Source organism: Mustela nivalis (assembly GCF_964662115.1).
Source record: "Mustela nivalis genome assembly, chromosome: 4".
In the NCBI taxonomy this organism is placed as follows: domain Eukaryota; kingdom Metazoa; phylum Chordata; class Mammalia; order Carnivora; family Mustelidae; genus Mustela; species Mustela nivalis.
This window is the reverse complement of record NC_139023.1, coordinates 6594363-6619945: the sequence shown is the minus strand read 5'-3', so window position 1 is coordinate 6619945 and position 25583 is coordinate 6594363. Positions and strand designations below refer to the sequence as shown.

Sequence of the window (25583 nt, the reverse complement as noted above, 5' to 3'; positions counted from 1 at the left end):
TGGTTTTCCATTTATAGCAGGAGTACAAATCTTCCTTTTAAAATAAATATGTAAAATTAAAAAGTAAAGTGACTTAAAGTTCTTAGTAATACAAATGGTACAGAGAACAGAAAAACCACGAATACCAAAATGCTCTGAGTTAAGGGCTGCTGTATGAGCCGCTATTTAAGTATTCTTCCAGGTCGACAGGTTCTAAGTACCACAGGGTCACTGGAGCTGCTACAGGGCTAGAGAGGGTCTCTTGTTACCCTCCAGAGAGATGATATTAATTTCCAAATGGGCACATGTAAAAATTGTAAAGAATTGGAGTAGAAGCCAGAAGACTTGAATCCTGGTTATTATAAGCTCTATAAGCTATTTACTGTAGGGGCACCTGGGTGGCTCAGTGGGTTAAGCCTCTGCCTTCAGCTCAGGTCATGATCCCAGGGTCCTCTAATCAAGCCCCACAGGAAGCCTGCTCCCCGCCCCCCTCTGCCTGCCTCTCTGCCTACTTGTGATTTCTCTCTCTGTCAAATAAATAAATAAAATCTTAAAAAAAAAATACTTCAGCAATCAAAAAAAAGGGGGACGAAGAGAGGAGATGATTAAGTGTGGCAAATTCTGACTTTTGCTGAATCTATTCAGTAGAATCGGGGTCATTTTACTCTTATTTTTGTGTTAAATTTCTCATTTAAGTAAAGAACAGTAAGTATTCATTGGATGTGAGAGGACTAATGATCTTAAGTATGTGAATACAGAAAACAGAATCCGGATCAGTGCGGGCTGAGAGGTAAGAGAAGACAACAGACAGAGAGCTCCCTTTTCCTAGTTCACGTTTATGAAGAGAAGAGCAACTGAAATGTGACTGTGAGATTAAGGTTGTTTTGTTTTGTGGCCACTGTTTTAAGAAAAAAAGAGACTTCAGGTTGTTTAAATATGGGTAAGAAGGATCCTTGGGGAAAGAAGCTGAAGACCGTGTTGGGGAGAAGAGTGTTGCCAGAAGAAGAATGCCCAGTCCGAGTGTCCCTGGGAAGAATGAGATCCACAGCACAAGGAAGGGTTAAAGGAGGAGTATGGAGGGAGGCAGATGAGCAGATCTGGCAGTGGGAGACTGAGGAACTGTAGTGCAATAAGGGATTTTATCTTCTCTTTGAAGTGGAGGTCAAGGCCATCTGCTGAAAGAAAGAACAGAGCAATCTGAGATCTGAGAAGAATAAAGGTCTGTTACAGAAGGTGGGAGAATAAATTAAATAAACTTCCAAGGATTGCCAGACAATGCTGAGGCTCCAACTTACATCAGTGATTAAGAATTTAGAGGTACTATTCAATCTTTTGTACTGTGTGGTTTTCTCAAGCTGCACCTAGAAGAGACAATTGGGCTTTCCTGTGCTTGGGATTTTTTTAAACCCTCAGGCACAGGATACAATGACAAGAAGTTTAGGGTATTGGCAACCAGTGACTAGTTAGCTAATTAGGGAGGACAGTGAAGATAAGAAGGAGCTGATGGAAGAACAGAAAATGGCCTAAATGTCTAAATGAAAATGTCACCAGTTAAAGACGTAATGAGGTCTAGGAACAGCTATATTTGAAGTATTTAAAAAGGCAGGCTAAAAAAACAATAGATTATGGGATGCTCACATTAGTGATTTTGAAATTAGAACATTTTCAGATGTTGCCAAGACCCAGGGTAATAACTGTTTAAGAGAAACGGAAGACGTCTTTGGAATAACAGGTAGATGGCAGGGCTGTGTGAATATATAGCCATGTGATGTTTAAGTAACCCAGACAGAGAGAAGCTGAAAAGAAACGGAGGACTAACAGCCAGCTGCCAAAGTTTTCAATGGATAAGAGGTACCGTCCAGAAGTCAGCAGCTAACTGAGATTAGACATCGCACAGAAGGTACAGCCAGAGAACATGCATCTCATACAAGCAGGGGTTTTAAGAATAACGCAACAGCTCCATCGTCTTTGCAGATTAAACTCGAAACTCCTTACAGCAGCAGCTCCCAAACTCATCATGCTGTGCCATGCAAGGATGCGTCTGTCAGTTCTTCCCCCCACTTGGAATCCCCTTTCTGACTCTATCCAACTAATTCTTTCAAGATTCAACTCTTCCGTATTCCACAGCACCTTCTAGGGACGCATTTTAGTGCTTTCACATTATATATGCATTTTGTATAAGTGGATGTTTATTATTCTAATTAGATATTCGTTATTGTCTCCTTGTAGGCTATAAGCAGGAACTGTGGCTTTCAACCTGAGATAGCTAATCCCTGACGTACAATATATAGGCAGAAGTGGCTGCTACAAAATTTAGTAAGCGGCTGCTACATATTCTGCAAACGAATAAAACCAAATTCAAAGTCCCATTTTTCCTAATTAAAGTGTAATTATAATAACTGAGAGTTGGGGAGACTTTCAAGAAACAAAGAAAAAAATTCACTTTCCCCTTCTCCTAAAGTACTCAGATTTCCAACAAATTTTGTATTTTTTTCAGGATAACAGAAAAAAGAAATGACTAAAATACTAGAAAAAAGAACTGAGACTACTATTCTATTTTCTTTGTCCTACTGGCTAGATAGTTCTTGAAATTCATCTTTAATAAACTAATAATCTTCAATAATTGAGTAGGATGAATTTTAGCCAATCAATCAAGTTACCTAAGAACAATGAAATGAAAGTGATTTAAGAGGTAGTAGACTGGACTAGTGAAAACAGCATCACACAGGAAGTCAAAGAACTTGAATTTATGTTTCTATCCTGCATCTTGGGAGGTCTACGGAAGAGTCACAATCTCTGTTTTCTCTCTTCACCTATGAAATGGAGATAACAAGAGTACTATTTCGCAGGATTCTTGTGAGAATTACATGAATTACTCCATAAAGATAGGCCTGGAACATGTGCCGTGCCAGCTGGGAAGGAAGCTATCAAAGACTAATTCTAAGCTTGTACCAAAGGACTTGAGGCCAACCTGAAGAGGCTTGTATCTCAGGCCAAATAGATGGAACTATTTAAGTATCAGTAACTGCAACAGATTAAAAAATACCAAAAAGTTGAAATACTTAAGTTCCTAATATTAAGTAAAAATTAACTGGTCTCCTTCGGAGAATCACAGGGAACCAACTCTTTATTTTTGAAAACTAATTATAAATATGGAAAGAATCAACCAAATAGTAAATTTAAAAATATTAAAAAGTATTGCAATACGCAGAAAAGAAGTCACGAGGTCCAAGTACCACTTTGCAACCCCTGAGAAACTGATGGATCTAAGTAATCATCGCCAACGGCTGCTGCCAGCGCAGGCGAAAACAGACACAACCGACCTTACATATACCTCCTGATAAAGGATGCTACACCTGCAGTCTTGCAACCCCACAAAAACTGAACTATCCACATAAGTAAGTGCCTAGATCCAGCCTAATTCACAAGAAACACAGAAGACAACAAAATATGTTAAACTACACCGCAGGAATGCAATACAGTTAAGTCCTGACTTGAAAAATCCTACAGGAGAAGAGCTGCATTTCTGTAACAAACTGGAAAAACAAAACAGGAGGGCTAACGGGAGCTTCCAGAGGTTTAGGACACAGAAAACTAAACAATAACGCTTACAGACTTAATGACCAAACTGTACAGTAAAGAACAGGTGACCACGACACGACAGACAGGACTACAGTTCCTCTGACAGGGACGGGGCTGCACGGGCAAGGCGGGGGGCTGCTCAAGTGGCTGGCGAGAGGCCGCCTGCTGACACAGGCAGTGGTTACAAGGGTGCTCACCTTATACACAACTCATTAAGCTGTACTTCTGTGCAGTTCTCTTTTTTGGGTTACTTTTAGCAACAACATAAACGGAATGCTATTACACACAGAGGCTTCACAATCCCGACCATGCCAGTCTGTCTTGGCAACTGCTATCATCACATATAAACATGAGAAGTTGCTTTCGGAGTCTTGTGGAACATAATACTGATAAATCTTCACAAAAAGATATCTGTTAAAGTGTTCTCAAGAGTGCACTCAATGCTGGCTATATGTTACAGTTTTGTATTTGAAGAGAGATGAAGGCCTCTCATACTTACTGGTCTGCTGTGGCTGCTGCTGTGTATTAAATCCTCCAAATCCCAGTCCAGTTCCCAAACCAGTACCTAAGCCAGTACTACTTCCAGTTGTTGTGCCAAAACCAGTACCAAAGCCAAAACCTTTGTTCTGAGTACCACCAAAGAGTCCTTTGAAGAAAAAATTTAAATTGTATAAATTAAAAAAAAAAATCTGATCGCTAGCTCATTTACATCTACAAATGCCTTCAGATATCCTCTTACCAGTAGTGCCTGTGTTAGCTGGAGCCGAAAAGCTGAATGCAGAGCCTGCTGTTGTAGTTGTTGTCCCAAATCCTCCAAACCCACCTAATTTAAAAAGGATAAATGAAACAGAGAGGAAAAATCTTTTGCATACGTAATTTTTTCCAAATCATTTTACATCATTGCCACGTAAAAAGAAAATATTCTGATCTAATTTTCCCTTTCTCTACTTTCAACTTCAATTTTTTAAAAAACGATACTACTAATCAAGTCAATATGTTGCAAAAAATAAGTAAATATCTCAAAAAGAAATATCACAATGCAATACATAACCTTCAACAAAAGGGCTGATTAACAGTTACAGCTGAGAAAACATGTTAGGCCTATTCCCATGCTTAACAAACTCGAAAATGACTATGCATGTACTTTCAGGGCAGGTGTTGCAATTTCAAATGCCTACAAGATTTAGGCTGAGAATATTAATAAGTGAAAAAGACTGGGTGTTTACTGACTGGTAGAACTGTTCCATGTGAACAATTTTTTAAAGTGGCAGCAGTTTCCAAATTCCAGCAGATTACTGCTGTGGGAGAATGGTAGTTTAGTAGTCTTGTATATTCCTATTTTTCCCAAGAGAAACACAAGATCTAGATTTTCTATGTGAAATGTATAAGAATTTTAAACCCTAATTTAGTTTTCTGGCAAGAAAGTCAAATATTTTTTAAAAAGTGTGTCAAACAGATCATACTGGCAGAATGTGGCGCCAGTTTGCAACTTTGGCTTAGGTGAATTAACTCACATGCTCTCTTAGCTTTATGTTTCCATTTAGTCTTCATGAAAACTTAGGAACTTCCCAAAGGAAACATACTCAGCTCCCTACAAGAACATGTTTCTTGAAGGAAGAGATAAGGGGAAAAAAAACCCCGCAAGTGGAAGGCAGTGGGAAGGAAAGAGCAGAACTAGCCCAGCTCTCTGCCCCAGACCGGCAGCTGACCTAAAAACAAATTTCGTTTTTAGGTTAAGTTTAGAAATGAAACTCATCTTAGCCATATGTATCTTGACATATGAATGGGATGGAATACAAACAATCTAATATTGTTTTGTTTTGTTTTTTCTTATTGTCAGTTTTTACCTAATTACCAATATGGTGCCAAAAAATCTTAAGAAAAAGGCTTGAACCATTAGTGTGGAGTTATGCCACAGGTTTTTGCAATTCTAACTTTTAATCTCATATATCTCTAGTATAAGAGACAGATTCATAAAACGTATAAAGAGGAAAAAAATCCCAATCCTCTGACATTCATCATATAATTTTGATTTGGAAAATTACTTAAAAATACAGTGTATATTGTAGCCATAACCTAATATTCTATTTTCTTGTAGGTTTTATTGCGGTATTGGGAACAGTAAACATTTTGATTTTAAAAATATCACCTAGAAGTACAGAACAGTGTTCTCAAGCTTTTTCATTATTCCTCCCTTCTACAGAAAAACTATACTATATTCTGAATTGGCTACACAATATTAGTATCTTATCATGGTTCCTAATACCAAAAATTTTTATTAGTAATAGTGGATCTGCAAAGACACAAAATAAACAAGAACTTCTATCATCCCTTTGCTGAAGGCTCAGTTAATGAACATCTATAAAAGTGGCTAAAATACAGTTACATTATCACAACTCAAAATTAACAATGATAACTCAAAATGAACATGAAATCAAGCAAATACTGTAAGTTTATTTATTGTTGCTGAATTACAAACTGGGTGGCTTTGTATGGAAACACAAATTTCAAAATAATGTCGTTTCACCCAGTGCCAATTTTAAGCAAACAGGGAAAAAATAAACATACCAATGACAGTGATACGTGATCACTTTAAATATACCTTAACAATAATGGACAGTTTTATCCTTGGAATCCAAGGTTTCAAGTATTCTTCAGAACGTTTTAAATCAGATGCCAAGGTGATATTCGCACTGCAGTAACAAACACTGCACCAACCCCCAAATAAATCTTAGGGAATACTGTTTACAAAATGCATATAATTGGCATGGGCATAAGTGGCGTGATGTAAGAGAATACGGACAATAAATTCATATACGAGCAGCAGAGGAACGAAACTTTTCCATAGGATACTGTATATAAAGTACACGGACATATTTTAAATTTATATACACATATATACCCATTATAGTTTGTGTTTTGCAAATTTCCAGTGAGCTTCAATCCATACCGATAATAAAATCTTCATTATTATTTTTTTCATGCAAAGAGGTCTCGCCTACTTACTAGAACTCAACGCTCCGTGACAATAAATTAAATTGCTCTGCTCATTCCTCAAAAAGTCCCGTGAAAACTGGGGGCTCTTTCTACAGTTCGGTATCTTACAGAAAGGGACCTCCTCTGCGGGGTGAACGGAGGACGCGCATTACGGTGCTCGCACACCGCAGAGCAACCGGACGGGAGCTGCTGTTCGTATAAGACTCGTTTCTCTCGGGAAACACACGGACAAGCAAATGAAATTCCAATGACAGATGCAAGAAAAATGGAAAAAAGTGACTGCAGGAGTCCAAGAATCCCAGAGCAGCGGCCTGACTGCCGGGCTTCGGTTTGGGAAGAGACCCCAACAATTTGGAAACCGCGCGTTCCGAACCCGCACCCCTGGAAGGTGCGTTCTGTTCCACGCAGGGGAAGTCGACGGGAACACCATCCCTCGGGCACTTCCCCACCCCGCATCTTCTAGGACGGGCAAAGCTGGGCGCCAGGGCTGCGGCTCCGGCCCCGGCGCGGGCACCTCCCCCGCCGCCAGGCCGCCGCGCTCCGGCCCCCATTCTTGGACTCCGGCGCCCGCCGCCCGCCGCGCGGACGAGCCCCGCATCTACCTGCGCTCGCCAGGCTGTTACCGAAACTGAACGGCGTCGCCGAGGTCGTCGGAACGCCGAAGTTCCCAATGTTAAAGTTCACTGCGGGATTAGCGGTTAGTCCGAAACCCCCAAAATTAAACCCACTGGCGGTGGAGCTGGCGGTCTCAAGCCCACCGAACGCTGACGGCGCGGCCGAGCCACCACAGAGACGCGGCGCGGGCGGGAGAAGCCGGGAGGAGAGAAGGGAGAGAAAGCGAGACCAGGGTTAGCGGCGTCGGCAGGCGCCCCGGGCCGAAGGCCAACCCGGCCCGGGCCCCAGGCGGGCGAGGAAGGCGCAGGCGGGGACCGGACGCGAGCGCGAGCGCCACGCCCCGCCGCGGGGACCCCAGCGCCGCACGCAGCGCGCGGCCCCCGGCCCGCAGCTCCCCGCGCCCGGCAGCGGGGACCGAGCGGGGGCCGAGCGGGGGCCGAGCCCGGGGCCGAGCGGGGGCCGAGCGGGGGCCGAGCCCGGGGCCGAGCCGGGGCCGAGCGGGGGCCGAGCGGGGGCCGAGCCGGGGCCGAGCGGGGGCCGAGCGGGGGCCGAGCCGGGGCCGAGCGGGGGCCGAGCGGGGGCCGAGCCGGGGGCCGAGCCGGGGCCGAGCCGGGGGCCGAGCCGGGGCCGAGCCGGGGGCCGAGCCGGGGCCGAGCCGGGGGCCGAGCCGGGGCCGAGCGGGGGCCGAGCCGGGGCCGAGCCGGGGCCGAGCCGGGGGCCGAGCCGGGGCCGAGCCGGGCCGAGCCGGGGCCGAGCGGGGCCCCGCGGCTGAGGGGAGGAGGACAGGGCGGGTCTCCCGAGGCGGCAAAGAGGAGCCGCCCCCACAGTCTCCCGCGAGGGCTCCCGGCGGCCGGAAGCGAGCCGAGGGAGCACCGGGCCCACGACCCAGGCTGCGCCTCGAAGCCCCCGCGGCCCCCTCAGGAGTCGCCCGGGCCCGCTCTGCCGCCGCCCGCCCTTCCCCGAAGCACGAAACCCCCCGAGCGGCCGAAGCCTCCCCCTCCCCCTCGACCCGCCACCCGGAGCATCTCGGACCGAGGGGGTGGACCGGAGGCCTCCCTTCCTCCCCGGGAGAAGGTCCGAGAGGCTCACTCACCCGCGGGCGCCGCAGTGGCTGCAGCGGTGCCGGAGGTGCCCGCAGGAGCCCCAAAGTTGAAAGCCATGTCGCGGGAGCAGGGGACCGAGACGCTGCTCCCGCGACACCCGGTGCACTCCGCTTTTCAGTCCCGCGGGGAAACCGCCCTCGGACTAGGGAGTTCCGCCTCTTTTCGGGCCCAGCCTCCGAGGCCGGAACGCCGGAAGGGCGCACGCGGCGGGGGGGCGGGGGCGGGAACGCGCCGCCGGCTTCCGGGGGCTTCGGGGCTCTGCGTGGCCGGGGGCGTCTCAGCCGCGGGCGAGAGCTGGGAGTCGGCGGGGCGTGCGGTGCGAAAGCCCCTAAGTGCTGCGGTCGGGAGGCCCCGTGGGAAGCATGTGCGGGAGGTTGAGTAGGAGTGTGATGAGGACCGAGAGGAAGGCCGCAGCCTCGCCTCCGTGGCGGAGAGTCCAGGGAGGATGCTAAGACTCACGGAGGCTCCCGGAGCAGCCTTGACCCAGTCAGGGGTACATGGGAAAAAGGGTTAATAGAGATGCCTTTGAGGATGGTATCTCTAGGTTCCCCCCCTTTTTAAAAAAAATATAACAAACCTTATAGAATTATTTGATTCTTAAATCTATGTGCTCGTATACTTTAGTAAAAATAAAAATAACAACAACAAGCCCACATTGTGTTTATCAAAATGACAAATCCTTGGACCCATCTGCTTTTAGGAATTCATCTTACAAATGGGCAAAATTTTGGACAAGTTTGTTGGTTAGAGCATTGCCTATAATAAGTGACTGGAAACACGGGTTTGCTTCAACAGTTGCATTTATACAAAGGAGTACTATTCAGACATGGAAGGGGAACAGTAGAGCTCTTTCTGTGCTTCAAAGAAAAAGATCTCAAAGATGTATTACAGGGACGCCTGGGTGGCTCAGTGGGTTAAAGCCTCTGCCTTCAGCTCAGGTCATGATCAGGTCCTGGGATCGAGCCCCACATCTGGCTCTCTGCTCAGCAGGGAGCCTGCTTCCCCCCACCACCCTCTCTCTACCGGCCTCTCTGCCTACTTGTGATTTCTCTCTCTCTCTCTCTCTGTCAAATAAATAAATAAATAATCTTTTAAAAAATGTATTACATAAAAGACAATTAGAAAACCTTCTCCGGTATGCTACGATTTTGGTGATGGAAAAGGTGGTTAGAATATGCAAATACGCATTCTTGTATAAAATATTCCTGGAAAGATAGGTATAAAAAAGTGAGTGACATTAGTTAACCCCTGGGAAGATGAACTGCGTGTCTGGGAGACGGTGGAAGCCTTTTCACCATAAACCCCTTTTATGCTTTTTGAAATTGTAAATGGTTTACCTACTCAAAAAACTAAATCACGCCAACAGTGGTAATCGCAGGAGTCCCAGTGAGAGTGCTGACGAAGGGAAGAGAAGAGCAGGAAGGGAGCCAGGAGCAGATGGACGTGATTGGCCGATGTGGAGGGAAGAGGAAGGAGAAGTTTAGCAAGAGTCCCTGTTCTCTGGCCTGCACGACTGGGTGGATTGCGGTGCCATTCCTCGGTAATGGGAATTTGGAATGAAGACAAGAAAAAATGAATTCTTTTTTTTTTTTTTTTTTTTCTTTCTGGATTTGAGGACGATCTGGCCGAGGCTATCCAGCAGGTGTTGTTGGTATGTGTCGGCTGTAACCGTTCAGGTTGTAACGGAAGTCAGGGAGTCAATGGAGTGGTCAGGAAGAGTTATCAAGCCAGAAGAGGTTGCCGCTGATCGCAGGTATTGAGAAGAAAGGAAACGGCCCCCAAGGGAGCCAGAGAGAGCGTGGTTAGAGAGCCAGGAGAGCCCGCAGATGCAGTCACAGAAATGATGCAGGGACGGGGAGAGGGAGCAGGGATGAAAAAGGACGGGGAGTCTGTGTTCCATAGGAAGCCCTCCCTGGCCCCCCTTTCTCCACCAGGGCAGGAACTCTTTTTTTTTTTTTTTTTTTTTACTGGTTTTATCCCTACTGTGAGCAGAGGGCCTACCCCTGCAACAGACTTTATTCAATACTGTGGGATGATGAATGAGTCCTGTGACATGTCCCTCTCCCTTGCCTTTCCCATAGTCATCTCCAAGCCCCACATACTTTATCTTTTAAACATTTCTAAAATACTTCATCTCCCCTGCCATCTCCCCGATTCCAATTATCATTGTCCTTCGCCTAGACCAGGGATTAGCAAATGATGGCCCATGTGGACTGTTGTCTATTTGGGTAAAGACACACAGACACGCCCATTTGCTTACATGGTGCCTACGACTGCTTTTATGATCCAAGAGCAGAATTGAATAGTTGTGACGAGAGGTCTGCAAAGCCAAAACTTTTTCATCTGGCCCTTTACAGAAAAGGTTTGCCAACCCTGACCATGACATTGCAGGAGCCCTTGTAGTGCGGTGAGCAGGAGAGTCAGATGGTGACCTCATTCTGGGGTGCCCAGAGAACCAGCTAACTGTGGCTAGGAGTTCCCCCCTCTGCTGGGAGAAGGGGCTGCAGCCAAGCTCAGGTCCCATGGAGCCAGGGTCTTCTCTTCCCCAGTGATTCCACTGGCAGCTGGCATTTCCGATTTCTAGACAGCATTCACCCCAATCCAAACTGCCTGTGGCTCAATGGCTTGTACATTCCTTCATGGACAAGACGGCTTCTTCACGCTTGTCTCTTCAAAAGGGGGACTAGAAGGCAGATTTGTACTCTTTAGTGAGACCAAACAGTACTCTGGCCCTTGGCTGGCCTCTCCGTGGGATGAGAGGAGGTTGGAGGGTCTGTGCCTTTTATCTTGCTCTTCCGGGCCTATACATTTTTATTTTCCCCAATAAAACCAATTAATTAACCCCTGCTGTGCAGCTCTGTGGCGTTCTCCCTGGAGTCCGGTGCATGACCCCCATCTCACATGCCAACGCAGACCCCAAAGGGACCCACCCAACATGGCAGCCTCCTCACTGACCTCCCTGTATCCACATAGACTCTTCCAGTTTACTCACCTCGCAGCCAGAGCAGGCCTCGCTAAACAAACCTGCCATGTCCTATTTTGTCACTTGTAAACATGTTCCTTCCTGCTCCTGCCCCCTTTGGTTAAGGGCCAATATGTTGGCCTACTGACCCCCAGTGCTGCTAAGGGGCTTGCAGGCCTCTAGAGAAAGCCCTGGGGCAGAGAAACTCGCTGTGGACCCGCTTCAAGCTTGATGGGTCAGGTTCTCTGGACCCGTCCACCACAGCTAAGCAGAACTCACAGGGAGCCCAACAGGTGAGACTCAGGTCTGCATCTGTCACAAGGACAAAGAACGTCTTTCAAATGAAACTCCAGAGACGATAGTCATCTGATGACATCACATACAATTTCCAGTGAAATTTCATAGAAACAGTTTTATTAGTGAAATACTTCATTGCGTTACGGGTAGAAATAAACAAGTCTAGAATCACATGAAATGAACCAATTATTTCAGCTACAGGAAGAGCATTCTGGTCAGTATTCTGTTTGATGGCCACAAGCATTTACTTCCAGAAACAATGCCCAGACAGCAAGCGTGAAGGTCACCCTTCGCAGAACTCATGTCTCAAGCAATTTAAATAAAAAAACAAAAACCAACCTCCCTTCAGTAAAAACCCCAATAGGGGCTAGTCCTATAGTACTCACTGCACTTGACTATTAGTGATCTTTCCAGAACATAAAGAAATTAAGTCCAGTAGGAAAAGCCTTGAGCTACCAGTGGCAAAGCCCATTCCCTGTCCTGTGTTCAACTCTCAGATTTCCCTGAGAGAGGCATAGTCACCTCCCTCTGTTCGGTTTCTCCCTAAACTGAGTGTCATAGTACAGGACACATGTATTTTGTGAAAACAACAATCACAGACTTTGGAGGCCTTTCCAGGATAAGGGCTCCGAGAGAATCAGTGAGGAAGTCTGTTATGCTCAACCTAAAGCCTGAGAGGCACATTTGTTCTTTTTAATCAACCAATAACCCTGACGTCAGTGTATGGGCTTTCCACAGATTTTTCAGAGACATAATATCACATGGGATGTTAAGCCAAATCACTATGAAGAATTGCAAGGCGGTAATGTGTTTTGGTCTCCCTGCCTGTGTGGGAGTCAGTCTGAAAGCGTTCATGGGCTGTTATCATTCATGGTATTTAGAAATCTCCTCCTCACAGATACCCTGATAATAGGATGAACCAATAAACATGCACTGGTTCATCAGTTTTATTCATGTGGATAAGTGGATAAACAAAAGAATATAGTCAAATATCGATAAATTTAAAAATCTAGATATTTGGCATTATTGAAGACAAAATATTTTCAATTTAGTTTTTCCCCTTTTGGTGATTTGGGATATCTGTAAGTTCTATCTTCATTCATGGAGAAGTTGGGAGTTTAACGAATTAGCTCCTTCAAGAAGGGAACACGTCACATATTGTGTTGTTGGTGTAGAGAGAAAGAAACTGGGGCAAATAATGGGATTACCACCTCCACACAGGATCAGAAGCTGTATTTGTGACAGTCATGGCCTTCTCGCTTCATTTGCTACACTGAAATCCAGCGTCAGACAGAAAATCCTGTAAGATGATTCAGCTGTTATGAAATTCTCTGTGCACTCTGCTGGATAACTATACAGTTTTCTCGATCAAAAATGAATAGTGAACTTTGAGAACCAAGAAAATGCCCTTAAATATGCTTGAATTTGTGTCACGTGGTGGTTCCTAATCCTCTGATTTAGGCTGCACTGAAAGCCAAGGGGTCTTCTGAAAAGAGGTGGCCCTGCCCCCTGGGTCCCTAGGGACCTTTCTTTAAAGCCTTTTCTGTGCAATATTTTAAAACCCCCTCATTCATTCTGTCAGTAAGATGATTGTCACAGGATGTGTAGGGCACATTTTTCTCTCTCCATGAGTGACAGTGAACCACAGAACACTGGAAGAGGTCAAATCTGGGGACAGAAAGCCAACTTACAAAAACAATTTCAAAGTTCCCATGAAGACTGCCCCGGAAGAAATATCCTGTGAGCACCGTCAGACTTCCTGAAGTGTGTGTGTAACTCGGGCTGTGAATGGATGGATTTCCCATATTCATAAATAATTTTACAAAGAATCACTCAATAATATTGTCATTAATAGAGTATCATATTTGGCGCGGGTGACTGGGGGAAAAATCACTTACTGGTGACACCTCTCCGAAGCACCTTTCCACACCAAGATTATTTTGACTAAAAACAAAACAAAAAACCCTCCCAAACTATGCACAAATGTCATAACTAGCATTTACTTCTACACCACATGAAACATCTGTACCTGTCCACACCAACATTACCTGTACATCCTCTCAATTCGCAAAAGTACGAGCAAAAATGCCTCAGGTGCTTAATCACAATCAACTCCCAGGGTTCGCCCCACAGCACACCCCCCACACCCCTTCCCCACTGGGCTTGCAAGGAGTCAAAAGATCGAATTATTTTCCTGGAGGAATTATGAACTGAAGATTAGCATGAAATACAATATACCACTTTTTAAAAAGAGGACATTAGATGCCTTTTAAGGATGTATTTATGAGGCTACCATTTTACCCTGGGTTCCGAACTCTTCCTTCCTTCTGTTTTGGGGTGAAATACAACAGAAAATACAACAGAAAATCGTCTTTATATATTTCAAGCACAAAGTTGGTGACTGAAACACACTGAAGAAGGTTAGACGGAGGGACGTTAACAAGCCACGCGGACACATTTTAACCACGACAGTGGTCACACAGTTCTGGAGCTACCAGCACCCAATTAAAAAAAAAATTACTATCCAAGAGTTTATTAAATACCTGCCAGACACATGGAAAACAAACAATTTTATAAAGCCTAACGGCCAACCGAGTCAGTCAGTCGTTTAACCTCCTGCCGGGACGCTCTCCTCACTCGCCAGCGCGGGGTCTCCGCCCTCCTCTCCGGGACAGGCCACATGCCCGTGTAGACGCGGATGGTCCGGGTCAGGACAGCTCACACGGCTCCTCCGCCCAGCTCGGGCCGCGGTTAGGTTCGTATGAGGGGCGCCCTTTCGTCTGCGGTTCCCTGAGGCTCCAAAGAGAGGGGACAGCGGCGTCAGGTGGTCCCTTCAGAAAGTTCTCCCAGGGGGGGAACGCTGGGGGACAGGGCGGCGGCGGGGGAAGATGGGAGGAGAGTCTGACAGGAGGGCGGCTGTCACACCTCAGCCGGCTGCTGCCTTGCCCTTGGGCCCTCAGCCTGGCTCCCGATTCCGCAGCAGCGCCCTCCACTGCGCCCCCGGGGCCCATAACCCTCATGGACACACTCCATGGACTTGCTACTTCCTGGCTCAAAACCTACCAGGGAACTAGGTCTCAGAGGCAGTGGGTGCCCAGTCGTCGCCTGCTTGTTGACTACACGCAGACGGTTAATGGCAGGAGCAGTGAGAGCACTGACCTGGGCTTTCACCTGTGCTTGTGAAAATCTCAGTGACTGTGCGACGTCAGACAGGAAGGGAGGCCCAGACACAGGAAGGGCGAGATAATCACCTCAGACACAGGAAGGGCGAGATAATCACCTCACACCTAAGTCACGCTGCCCTGATGGGCACAGCGGAAGAGAAATCGTGTCGGACACAGGGAAATCCGAGCTAATACTATTCCGATGGTTTCAACCTATTTCATTTCCTCCCTCACATTGGCCTCAGACACTTAGTTGAAGCGTCTAGAAGGGGGGGAAAGCCTTTGGTGCAGAAAGGGACACTGCTCCCACAGGAAAGGCTCCTTCATGGTGGAGCTGGGAGGGCCAGGTGGTCACTTAGGTCAACCGAACTCTGTTTATCCCAACCATTTGTTGGGGGGGGGTGGGACGTTACTGGTCCCCTGTGCCAGTCATTTCATACGCAGGGATGACTCAGTGGGAGGCATCTTCTGGCATCCTCTGATTCCTTCCAAGCAGGTCTCTGCTTGTCTTGACTTTATAATCTTTGAATTACTTCATCCCACAACTCATGCTTATCGAGCTCCTATGAAATGCTAATACCAGGGCCAAGTGCTTTCTGTTCACTATCCCCTCTAATCCTCACGAAAAACCTCTTCAAGCAGGTTCTCTCATGATCCCACTTTACAGATGAAGAACTGAGGCCCATTTTAGTGCCACACCACCACTAAGAGGCGGAACTGGGATTTGAACCAGTCTGACACCAAAGTCCAGATGTTTAGCTGTTAAATATTCTCCCTCTCCTTTCGGGTTATTTTCAGAAATATGAAGCTCAGTGCCAGGGATTCCAGGCCTACCAAGGCAGCCCCCACTTCTAGAGAGCATCACTGCATTCCTCCTCCCTCTCTGACACACTCGCTTTGCTTCCTTTGGTTCAGTAGTAACGCGGCCAGGAAATCACCGTGCCCAGCACAAACCCCCAGGAAATCCCCCTGGGGGTTCCGGTGACGGAGCCATTGACAGCCCTGTAGTGGAGCACAGCGGACCTCATCGGGTAAAGTTACCCAGTGAGGGAGACGCTCCTCCAGCCACTGCTCACCTCGTCCATGGACCCCTGTCCTTTGCACGCAAGCCAGGTGAAGACCAATCCAAAAAACACGCCCAGCGCCATGATGATATAGGGTATGTTGGTGACGATCAAAGTGGTGTTAATCACAGACTTCAGTCGACTTGCAGTCTCTTTATCAATGAGAACACTCTGGAAGGCAAGAAAATAGTATTCCCCTGATTACTAAATACGCAGGCTATAAAGTTTTCTGCTCTATCTTTCCTCCAAGTCATTAACCATAATTTGGGTAAGTCTTCCCATTAGCAAACTGAAGAGACTAAAAATTCATTTATAAATTAGAGTAACCAGAAGGGGCATTTATTCATTAACATCTTTTTTTTTTTTTCCTGAACACATGTTTTCCTTTCAAATTAGGTTGGAAGTAGGAGGGAAAGAGTAATAAAACATAACAAAGTAATACCATCATTTGTATCAGACAACTCCAACGCATCCTTTAATATCTAATTCAGCGTAACTTCCAACCAGAAGTTTTCTCTGGCCAACTCAGGCCTGTTAAAAGTCCCTTTACTAAGCTTCTGTACCAGTCCCTAAAAGCCCCCATCACTGCGCACTCTGTGCGGTAAACTGTCTGTTGATCTGTAGGTCTCCTTGTGACTGTGAGGTTTCCAAAGGCAAGACTTACATCTTAATCACCTCAATGTCAGAAATAGCACTCTACACACAGTAGGTGCTGAATTAATGCCAGTTGACTGACTGAATGAAATATTCCAAAAATAATATGTGCAAAGTATAATTACTGTCTTGGTTAAATCCCTAGTAATGGAGACCAGGGGTCTCAGGACCCTGGCTGGCTCCGTCGGTAGAGTGTACAACTTTTGGTCTCTGGGTGGTGAATTCGAGCCCCTTTTTAGGTGTAGAGATTACTTAAACATAAAATCTTTTTTAAAAAGTTTCTTAAAAATAAAAGTAACCTAAAAAGGCCAGAGGTCTCAACAGGTTGTCTAAAGAAGTCTTGAGGCTCACTAGAATTCCAGAGGGTATTGATAACCAAGAAAATGTTCTAGAATAACACTTTCTGGATGCAGAACAAATATCTTATCTCTTTAAATTGTAATGGGTGAGGTGTCTGGAGAGCTTAATTTCATAAAAATTATGAGCAACAAATGGAACTTTGGGCTTAATTTAGGCTGAACCTGCACCAGACTGGGGCAGAGGATGGGTTTCTAGGACTGGAGCTTCCAGTAACTGAACAAGATCCAAAAAGGAGGTGGGAGAGCAGTATCCAAGGTCACATCAAGGTCTAATGTTTCCTTTTTGGAGAGTAGAGTCAAGTCCTTTCTAGGAGGTACCAAAAGCACAAGGTTTTACTCCTCAATTCCCTGGACTCAATACAGGCTTCAACAAAAAAGCAAAGCGATCGTTGAGTTGGAGGGGACTTCAAACGTAAACACAATTAGAAAATCCCCATTTTCAAAAAGCCCTGCTTCTGAGTCCTTCTCTGCAAATAGTAACAATGACAACTCGGGAGCAACTGCAAACAGATCCTAGAAATGGGTGAATATTGCTTACATTTTCCAAGCAGACAATGAAAGTCTTGTCTTAGAATTGCAATCATAAACCCTTCAAAAGTTTATAAATGTGGCTACCAAAGTAATGCCAGATGAAAAAAGAAGGTTATACAACTGTATTTATGGAATGGTCTCAACTATCTAATATGACAAGCAGAATAATGCTAAGAGGCAACAGGAGCCGTGTCAGCTGCACTTGTTTCTGAAGGGCAGGGTATCAGTGATTTGCCTTTTAAATATTTTAAAAATTTTTAATTGAGGTATAATTGACATAAACAGATTAGTTTTGGGTATACAATATAATGGCTCAATATTTGTTTGGTGATTCACTTCTAAAGTATAAATTTAATAATTTTCCAAGAGCTTTATAAACAGCTCATGTTAGTTTGACAAAGTGTAAGATACTAAGTTATTTTTTACAAAGTTATTATTGGAAACACTTTAAGCACATGCTGTTGAGTAAAATAAGCAAGTTAAGAATAATATCAATCTCACCCAGGTTTTGTGAAAGTTATTTTAGCTTTCCTTTTTCTTGCCAATCACTGTTACTGAATTTTCTATACAGGGCAAGATACTTAATTAATTAATTAATTAGGGAACAGAGAAAAATAACATAAACTTTAAAAAATGGTGCCATTAACTACAGAAGCAAGCCAATCAAGAATTTATTAGAGAGGAAAAGCCCCCTACATGTTCCCCCTCCAAACTGAGTGGGAGAAAGAGAGAAGTTGAGGGGATTTGTACAGTAAATGCACGTGATTCAGAAAAGAATTTATCACAGGTGTCTGAGATAGCAGGTGTTTACTGAGCTTTCTGAAAATGTCTTTATTTGCAAAACTTTAATTTATACCTAATACTTTGGGATAAAATTTCTATGAGAGTAGTGTGAAAGAAAGAAGTATTTCATTAGCGAAATACTTTTTGTTTGAACTATGACAGGTCTGTGTCCTATAATTCATGATAGATGTTTGTTTATCAGGAAGTTAAAAAAAAACCCTGTAGGCTATGATAAAAGATAAGGCAACCATGTATCACTAAAATGTCCACAGTGTTTGACATTGCTTCATTTAGCTCTGCATTTTGTTTCTGACATAACCAGCTGCCCAGAAAAAGAGTTTCCCCCAAAATATGTTCTTGAGAAAGGAAATTTTTTCAAATCTCAAACACAGTCAGCCTCATGTAAACATATAAACAGAAAATTTTCTGAAGACAAACAAGTTTTTAAAAATCACTGGCCCCCTTTCTCACATCTTACATTGCGCAGTTACAATAGCAGACGACATACCGGAAGCCTCCCACACTTTCATAAGTGAAATATACCCGTGGCTCCCTCCCGCGACTTACCTCATTGATATACATCACTGGGAAAACCAGGGTTCTAATGTTTCCCGTTTCACTATAAAGAGAAAAGGTGACAAATCAAGACCACCATGAGATAGCACCTCATACCTGTTAGAGGGGCTAGGGTCAAAAGGCAAAATGTAGTGTGTGTTGGTGAGGATGTGGATGAAGGGAATCCTTGAACCCTGTTGGTGGGAAGGTAAATTGGTGCAACCAGTCTGGAAAAGAGCATGCAGGTTCCTCGAAAAATTTAAAACAGAACTACCATATAATGGCATATGGTACCATATAATGGTATAGAATGACCATATAGCATTTCCACTTCTGGATATTTAGCCAAAGAAAACAAAAACACTAACTCAAAAAGATACATGCACCCCTAGGTTCATTGCAGTATTTTTTTCCAGTAACCAAGATTTGGAAACAACCAAAGTGTCCATCAATGGATGAATCAATAAAGGAAACTTGATATATATTCACACTGGAATGAATACTACTAAGCCATAAAAAAGAACACAATCTTGCCATTTGGGACAACCTGAATGGGCCCTGGGGGCACTACACTAAGCGGATCAGCAGAGAAGGACAAATGCTATATATTCTCCCTTACACGAGGAATCTAAAACAAACAAAGCAAACAAACTGAGCCCACAGATGACACAGAGAACGGATGGGTGGTTGCCAGAGTTGGGGGCTGGGGGTGGGCAAAATGGGTGGAGGGAGTCAAAGGATAAAAATTTCCAGTTATAAAATAAGTCAGTCCTGGGGATGTAACATACAACACGGCAACTATAGTGAATAATATTGTAACCACAGTGAGAGCTGCTAAGAGAGTAGATCTGAAAAGTGTCATTGCAAGAAGAGAAATCTGTACCTAGTGTGGTGATGGGTAACTAGACTGACAGGGCTGATCCTTCTGTAATACATCTAAATGTCGACTCATTATATTGTCAACCTGAAGCTAATATAATGGATGTCAATCGTGCCTCAATAAAAAAAAAAGACGATGTCTGAGATTATTTTATAGACATCCTCATTATGATAGCACACTGGCTGGAGAGATAAGTTGTGGGAGCAGGGCTCCCCACTGAGCGCAGAGCCCAGTGTATGGCTGCATTTCACAACCTGAAGATCAAGACCCTAGCCGAGATCAAAACTCAGATGCTTAATCAACTGAGCCACGAGGCGCCCCTCCTCAGAATGTTTTATGACCAGGCCCCTAAGTATTGTCTTCGCTCGAGCCCAGAGCACATTACCAAGAACCAGCTCTATACCTGCTGTTTGGGGGATCCGATCTCATTTAATTCTCTCACTAGTCTCCTGCGGTAGGTACCACTGTCCCAGGGATTATGGGACAGTGGTACCTACCACCTGCCCAGGACCAAAAGGACTGTAATTTCATTTTGATTCTAAGGCTCTAGGTCTTAACTACTAATTTATACTGCCTCAGGAAAATACACAGGGGTGGCAAAATGCATTCTTGCAAACCACATTTATTTTCCAGAAAGATCCATGACATGTGGGGTTAAATCTGCAAATCTGATGGGGGAGCCAAGTGCTGTAATAGATAGATGGGTAGACAGACAGAAACAAAGAATAGATACCTACCATTATGTACAGTTTTGCAATTTCTTTTTTAAGTCATAAGCATCTTCTCATACCCCTAAAATTCCCATTGAAAAGTCTCAGCAGGAGATTATACTTAGTGACCCTAGTTAAGCAGTAGCTTTTAGATGGAGTGCGGGGAGGAGAGGCTGGACTCAGGAGCCTATGTGAACTGCCCCTTAACTGGGAGCCTGTGGCCCTGGGTGGGAGCAGTGGGCAGACAGGAAGGGAGGCGACCAGAGTCATGGCAAGGGCAACGCCGCATGGCACGGAGAGGCGCGCACTCTGTAGTCACCTCTCTGTGCCTTGGTTTCCTCATCTGTAAAATGGGGCCAACACAGCATAACCATGAGGAATACATGAGTTCCTGTGTGTAAAATGCTTGGAACAATGTGTGATCCACAGAGAGCAGGCTCTAGGTGTTTGGTTAAATAAAGTACGTAAATTCAAAGACCAGGACAGCCTCTGCGGGCGCTGATGATGCCTCATCCCTGAAGGGCAGGAGGGGGCGGGCTTAGAAAGGGATCCGTCTCCTGACATCGACCCACCGGAGAGTCAGTGCAGCCAAACCACCCACTGCCTCCGACGAAAGAGGTAAAACTTACGCAAAGTCTTCTAACTTCTTGACATAAACGTTGATCTGGAACCTCTTCGCGGCTCTTAGAATAATTCCAGTCAACTGCGGTCAGAGGAGTGGGAAGAAAACACGAGGGCTTATTAAAACCATGAACAGCTTTTCTTGGCAAAGCACCAGCTCCATGGGATGCTCAGAACGAGCGTGGCCGCTGCCAGGTCCGCTAGGACAGGTGGGACAAGGCAACACGGACCCCAGGGCAGAGGCAGAACCGCGGCTGTGGTCGGGTGCCTGGTGGACCACTGCCTCCCAAACTTCACTACGCGGGCGAGCTCTGGGGCCTTGGGACCATGCAGACCGTGATGCCGCAGGGCTAGAGTGAAGCCTGACATGGGGTGCGGCTGGCGAGCACCCAGGATGCTCCCCTCGGGATGGTGAAGCCCTGGGCAACCCTGCCAGGAGGGAGCTCGGAGCCCGAGAGCGGGCCCCGGGACGGTCGGGACGCCCACGACGCGGGGGAGGCGGTCTGCCCGTGGCCGCTTCGCCTCTGAACTGCGGTTAAGGGACTGCCCTGGCCCTCGGGGACAAGCACCTGCCCACCTTTCTGCTGAGGAAGAGGAACTGATTGAAGGTGAAGAGAAAAGGCGGGGAAGAGGGGGTGAGGGGGAAAAACACTTGGATCTTTTTCACAAAAAGATAAAACCATTGATTTCTCAGACACAAGAGCAAAGTGCCTATAAATTGCTGAGCTAAAAGGCTGTTCTTGCTATTTCTTTACTGTTCCCTGTGCTCAAAATCCCCAAAATGAAGATAGCTGACCTCTAACTCAGTTCCAACAGTGAAGGGCTCTCATGTCATAAAACGATATTCCTTTCCTTTTAACGTGGTTTTTAGTTTATCTCCTCTTTGAAAACAGGACTAAAGTACATGTATATCTAATGCCTTTTAAATTAATATCATACAATAAACTCTCAACAGTGCCTGCAGAATGAGGCTTGCTAGAAGTAACTGAGGCTCGGGGCACCCGGGTGGCTCAGCTGTTGAGTGTCTGCCTTCTGCTCGGGTCCTGATCCCAGAGTCCTGGGATGGAGCCCTGCATCAGGCTCCCTGATCCGCGGGGAGCCTGTTTCTCCCTCTCCCACTCCCCCTGCTTGTGTTCCCTCTCTCGCTGAGTCTCTGTCAAGTAAATAAATAAAATATTTTTTTTAAAAAAAGCACCATATATTTAAATTTCAACCAAAACATTCCCAGCAGTGAGCAAAGAAAAAATGTGGCTTCGACCCTGCTGATCTGTCTGCCAGTGGGAGAATGTATACACGTTCAAGTCCAAGGCTGGCAGCAGAACACTGGCCAGGTTTTACGGGTCCAATTTCGGTCATTCCAGCAATGCAATGTTTACACAGGTGCTTTTTTGTTAGGTTTGCCGCTATTTCTGCCTGTCAGGGCCACACAGTTCAGCCTGTTAGGCCATGAGACTAGGTATCACATGCACAGAGCTGAGTCTTTTCCCCTTGAATATGTATATGCGAGGCAGACAGTAATGTTAACGGGCTCTGGACTAAGCCGATAAACACTGCGTTGGACAGAATAAAATGCAAGCTTTTACCAGGAAGACGTGTGCACTCACAGGGTTTATGTCCACAAATGTCTCGTGATCATCCTTATTGGGATGCATGCCGTCTATGGCAGAAACGAACTGCTGGTCCGCTTCGTAGAAGTGTGGGAAAGATATAATAATAGGTGCACCTGCATTTTAAGGAAAACAGAAATGAATGATGTGGTTCTTGAAAGTCCAAGATGAATGGGAAGTTCCTGCCCACAAACCTGGTTCCTACGGAGGGGGAAGTTCTATCCATAAGTAACCTCGGGTGGGGGAGAGGGCAGGTTAAATTCCGTCTGACACCTCCTAGTTTGGGATTTATACTCTTTTAGCTGACATCTCATTGACCCTAACATTATTTTATTCTACCATATATAGTGAAGTCATGGCTAAATTACATATTCTCCAGTATTTCTTGCACCTATGAAATATAAAGGTTTACACACATTATTTTAATTAACATTCCCAGGAGCCCTATTAAGTTAAACCTATTAACTTCATTTTGCATTTGAGGACAGTGAAGTTCAGAGGCGTTAGAACAAAACACGTCCAGGGACATCCGGCTGTTGGTGATGAAGGCAGAATTCTAACTGAATGAGAGACATCTCATCTGAAAGCACTTGTTTCAACAGCAAATCTCTACCAGTAAAAGGACTTTTTTTCCCTTTTTTTTGGCCTGCTTTTCTGTTTTTCTGCTTTTCCTGGTTTACCTAAGACAGGCTTTCTTCTCCTGAATATGTTGATACAAAATTTTTTAAGACTTTGCCTGGTCATGCTATCTGCCCAGCATTTGACTAGCTCAAGGTCTGCCCACATGGTCTGTTGTTTTCTCTTTTATTTCCTTCCCTATTCATATTAAAACTCAAATAGAGACTGTCTATAATGGCCAAGACAATCCACCTTGCAATCAATGCAACGCCTATCAAAATATCCGTAGCATTTTTCACAGCACTGGTACAAATAATCCTAAAATTTGTAAGATCCTACAAAGACCCCGAATAGGCCAAAGCAATCTTGAGAAATTAGAACAAAGCTGAAAGCATCACAGTTTCAGATTTCAAGATATGCTACAAAGCTTTATTAAACAAGTGTATGGTCAATCTATGACAAAGGAGGCAAGAACATACAATGGGGGAAAGGCAATCTCTTCAATAAATTATGTTGGGGAAACTGGCCAGCTACATGTAAGAAAATGAAATGGGACCACTTTCTTACACCGTATACCGAAATAAACTCAAAACAGATTAAAGACCCAGCTATGAGCCCTGAAACCATAAGACTCCTAGGAAAAAAAACAAAAACAAAAACAAAAACAAAACGGCAATAATCTCTTGGACATTGGCCTTAACAACATATTTATAGATATGTCTCCTCTGGCAAGGGAAACAAAAGCAAAAGGAAACTATCAGGACCACACCAAAATAAAATCCTTTGGCACAGCAAAGAAAACCATCAGCAAAAGAAAAAGGCAACCAACTTAATGGGAGAAGATAAGGGTTCATATCCAATATATATAAAGAACTTACACAACTCAACAGTGAAAAAAATAATTTGTTACAAAGTGGGCAGAGGACCTGAATAGACATTTCTCCAAAGAAGACATCCAGTTAACTGACAGACACATGAAAAAATACTCAACATCACACATCATCAGGGAAATACAAGCCGAAATAACAAGGAGCTAGCACTTCACACCTGTTGTTCCGGCTAGTATCAAAAAGAGATTAGAATAACAAGTGTTGATGAGAACATGGAGAAAAAGTAACCCTTGTGTGCTGTTGGTGGGTAAACTAGTACCACCACAGTGGAAAATAGTGTAGAGTTTCTTCCAAAAATTAAAAAATAGAAATACCGTATGATCTGATAATTCTATCACTGAGTATTTGCCCAAAGAGAATGAGAATACTAATTTGAAAAGAAACACGCAGCCCTATGTTCACTGAAGCATTACTTACAGTAGTGTCATCAATAGAGGAATGGATAAAGAAGCTGCAGCATCTATGTACAACAGAATATTACTGAGGCACAAAAACAGAGTGAGGTCTTGCCATCTGTGACAACATAGATGGACCTAGAGGGTATTATGCTAGGTGAAAGACCTCAGACAAAGACAAATACCATATAATGTCACTTACTTGTAGTATCTAAAATCAAAACAAACAAACAAAACAGTAACAGACCTATAAATACAGAAAACAATGTGGTGGTTGCTAGAAGGTAGGTGACTGGGGGAGTTGGGTGAAATAAATGGAGGGGATTAAGAGGTACAAACTTCCAGTTATAAAATAAGAAAGTCACACAGACATGAATAGCATAGCATAGTGAATACAGTTAATAATTGTAATAATGTTTTATGGTGACAGATGTGACTGCACTTACTATGGTGAATGATAATATACAGAATTGTCAAATCACTATGCTGTGAAGCGTTAAAACAGAACACTGTATTGTCAAATATACTTTAATAAGATTTTTTTAGGAAAGGAACAAATAGGGAAACAAGTTATTAAAAGAAACCTATTCTAGATCGTGCTACTGAAGAGGAGAGAGGGATCCAACAATTGTTGGAAAAATCTGCTTATTGCCAAATAATTTAGATTTGCTTACATTATCTATCAGCCATGCTCAAGATACATACCATCTGTCATGTCCGTGTGTTTTGTTTAGGAAGAAACTGTTCACTAAACAGTTTCACAAAGCCATAATTTCCTTATTTGAGATCTACAGTGATCTTTAAAATGTATTTTTAAAGATTTATTGGGTACTTAATAAGGGCCAGACATTGTCTTGAGTGTTTTATATACATAATCTCTCACCTTCACACAATATTTCAAGGAAGTTATCATCAATTCCCATATTACAGATGAGAAAATTGAGGTCTACCTCCGTGTCTTTTCTTTTCGTTTTTTAAGATTTTATTTATTCAACACCAAGAAACACAAGAAGGGGGAGAGAGAGAGGGAACACAAGCAGTGGGACAGGGAGAGGGAGAGGGAGAAGTAGATTCCCCACTGAGCAGGGAGCCCGATGCGGGGCTCTATCTCAGGACCTTGGGATCATGACCTGAGCCAAAGGCAGACACTTAATGACTGAGCCACCCAGGCACCCCTGAGATTTTTACCTCCTTCATTAACTTGGCTAATGTGCTAA

General features: G+C 44.6%; 2 protein-coding genes across 3 annotated transcripts in view; both read right to left on the bottom strand.

Moving 5' to 3' along the window:
- NUP54 (nucleoporin 54) overlaps positions 1-8408 on the bottom strand; it is a 35996-nt gene extending 27588 nt beyond the window's left edge. Inside the window, exons 1-4 of one of the 2 annotated variants that reach the window (XM_082727003.1) lie at positions 8267-8401; positions 7161-7322; positions 4301-4384; positions 4061-4207 (exon numbers count right to left, since the gene is read on the bottom strand). In XM_082727003.1, the coding sequence (XP_082583129.1) occupies positions 4061-4207; positions 4301-4384; positions 7161-7322; positions 8267-8333 (460 nt within the window). In that variant the 5' untranslated portion in view covers positions 8334-8401. Of the gene's footprint in view, positions 1-4060; positions 4208-4300; positions 4385-7160; positions 7323-8266 lie in introns of both variants that reach the window. The other variant, XM_082727004.1, reaches the window with a different exon arrangement.
- Positions 8409-11630: 3222 nt separating this feature from the next.
- Positions 11631-25583, bottom strand: part of SCARB2 (scavenger receptor class B member 2) — a 70942-nt gene continuing 56989 nt past the window's right edge. The window contains exons 8-12 of the mRNA XM_082727002.1: positions 22461-22579; positions 20865-20938; positions 18658-18709; positions 15776-15934; positions 11631-14325 (exon numbers count right to left, since the gene is read on the bottom strand). Coding sequence (XP_082583128.1) covers positions 14287-14325; positions 15776-15934; positions 18658-18709; positions 20865-20938; positions 22461-22579 — 443 coding nt within the window. The 3' untranslated portion in view covers positions 11631-14286. The remainder of the gene's footprint in view (positions 14326-15775; positions 15935-18657; positions 18710-20864; positions 20939-22460; positions 22580-25583) is intronic.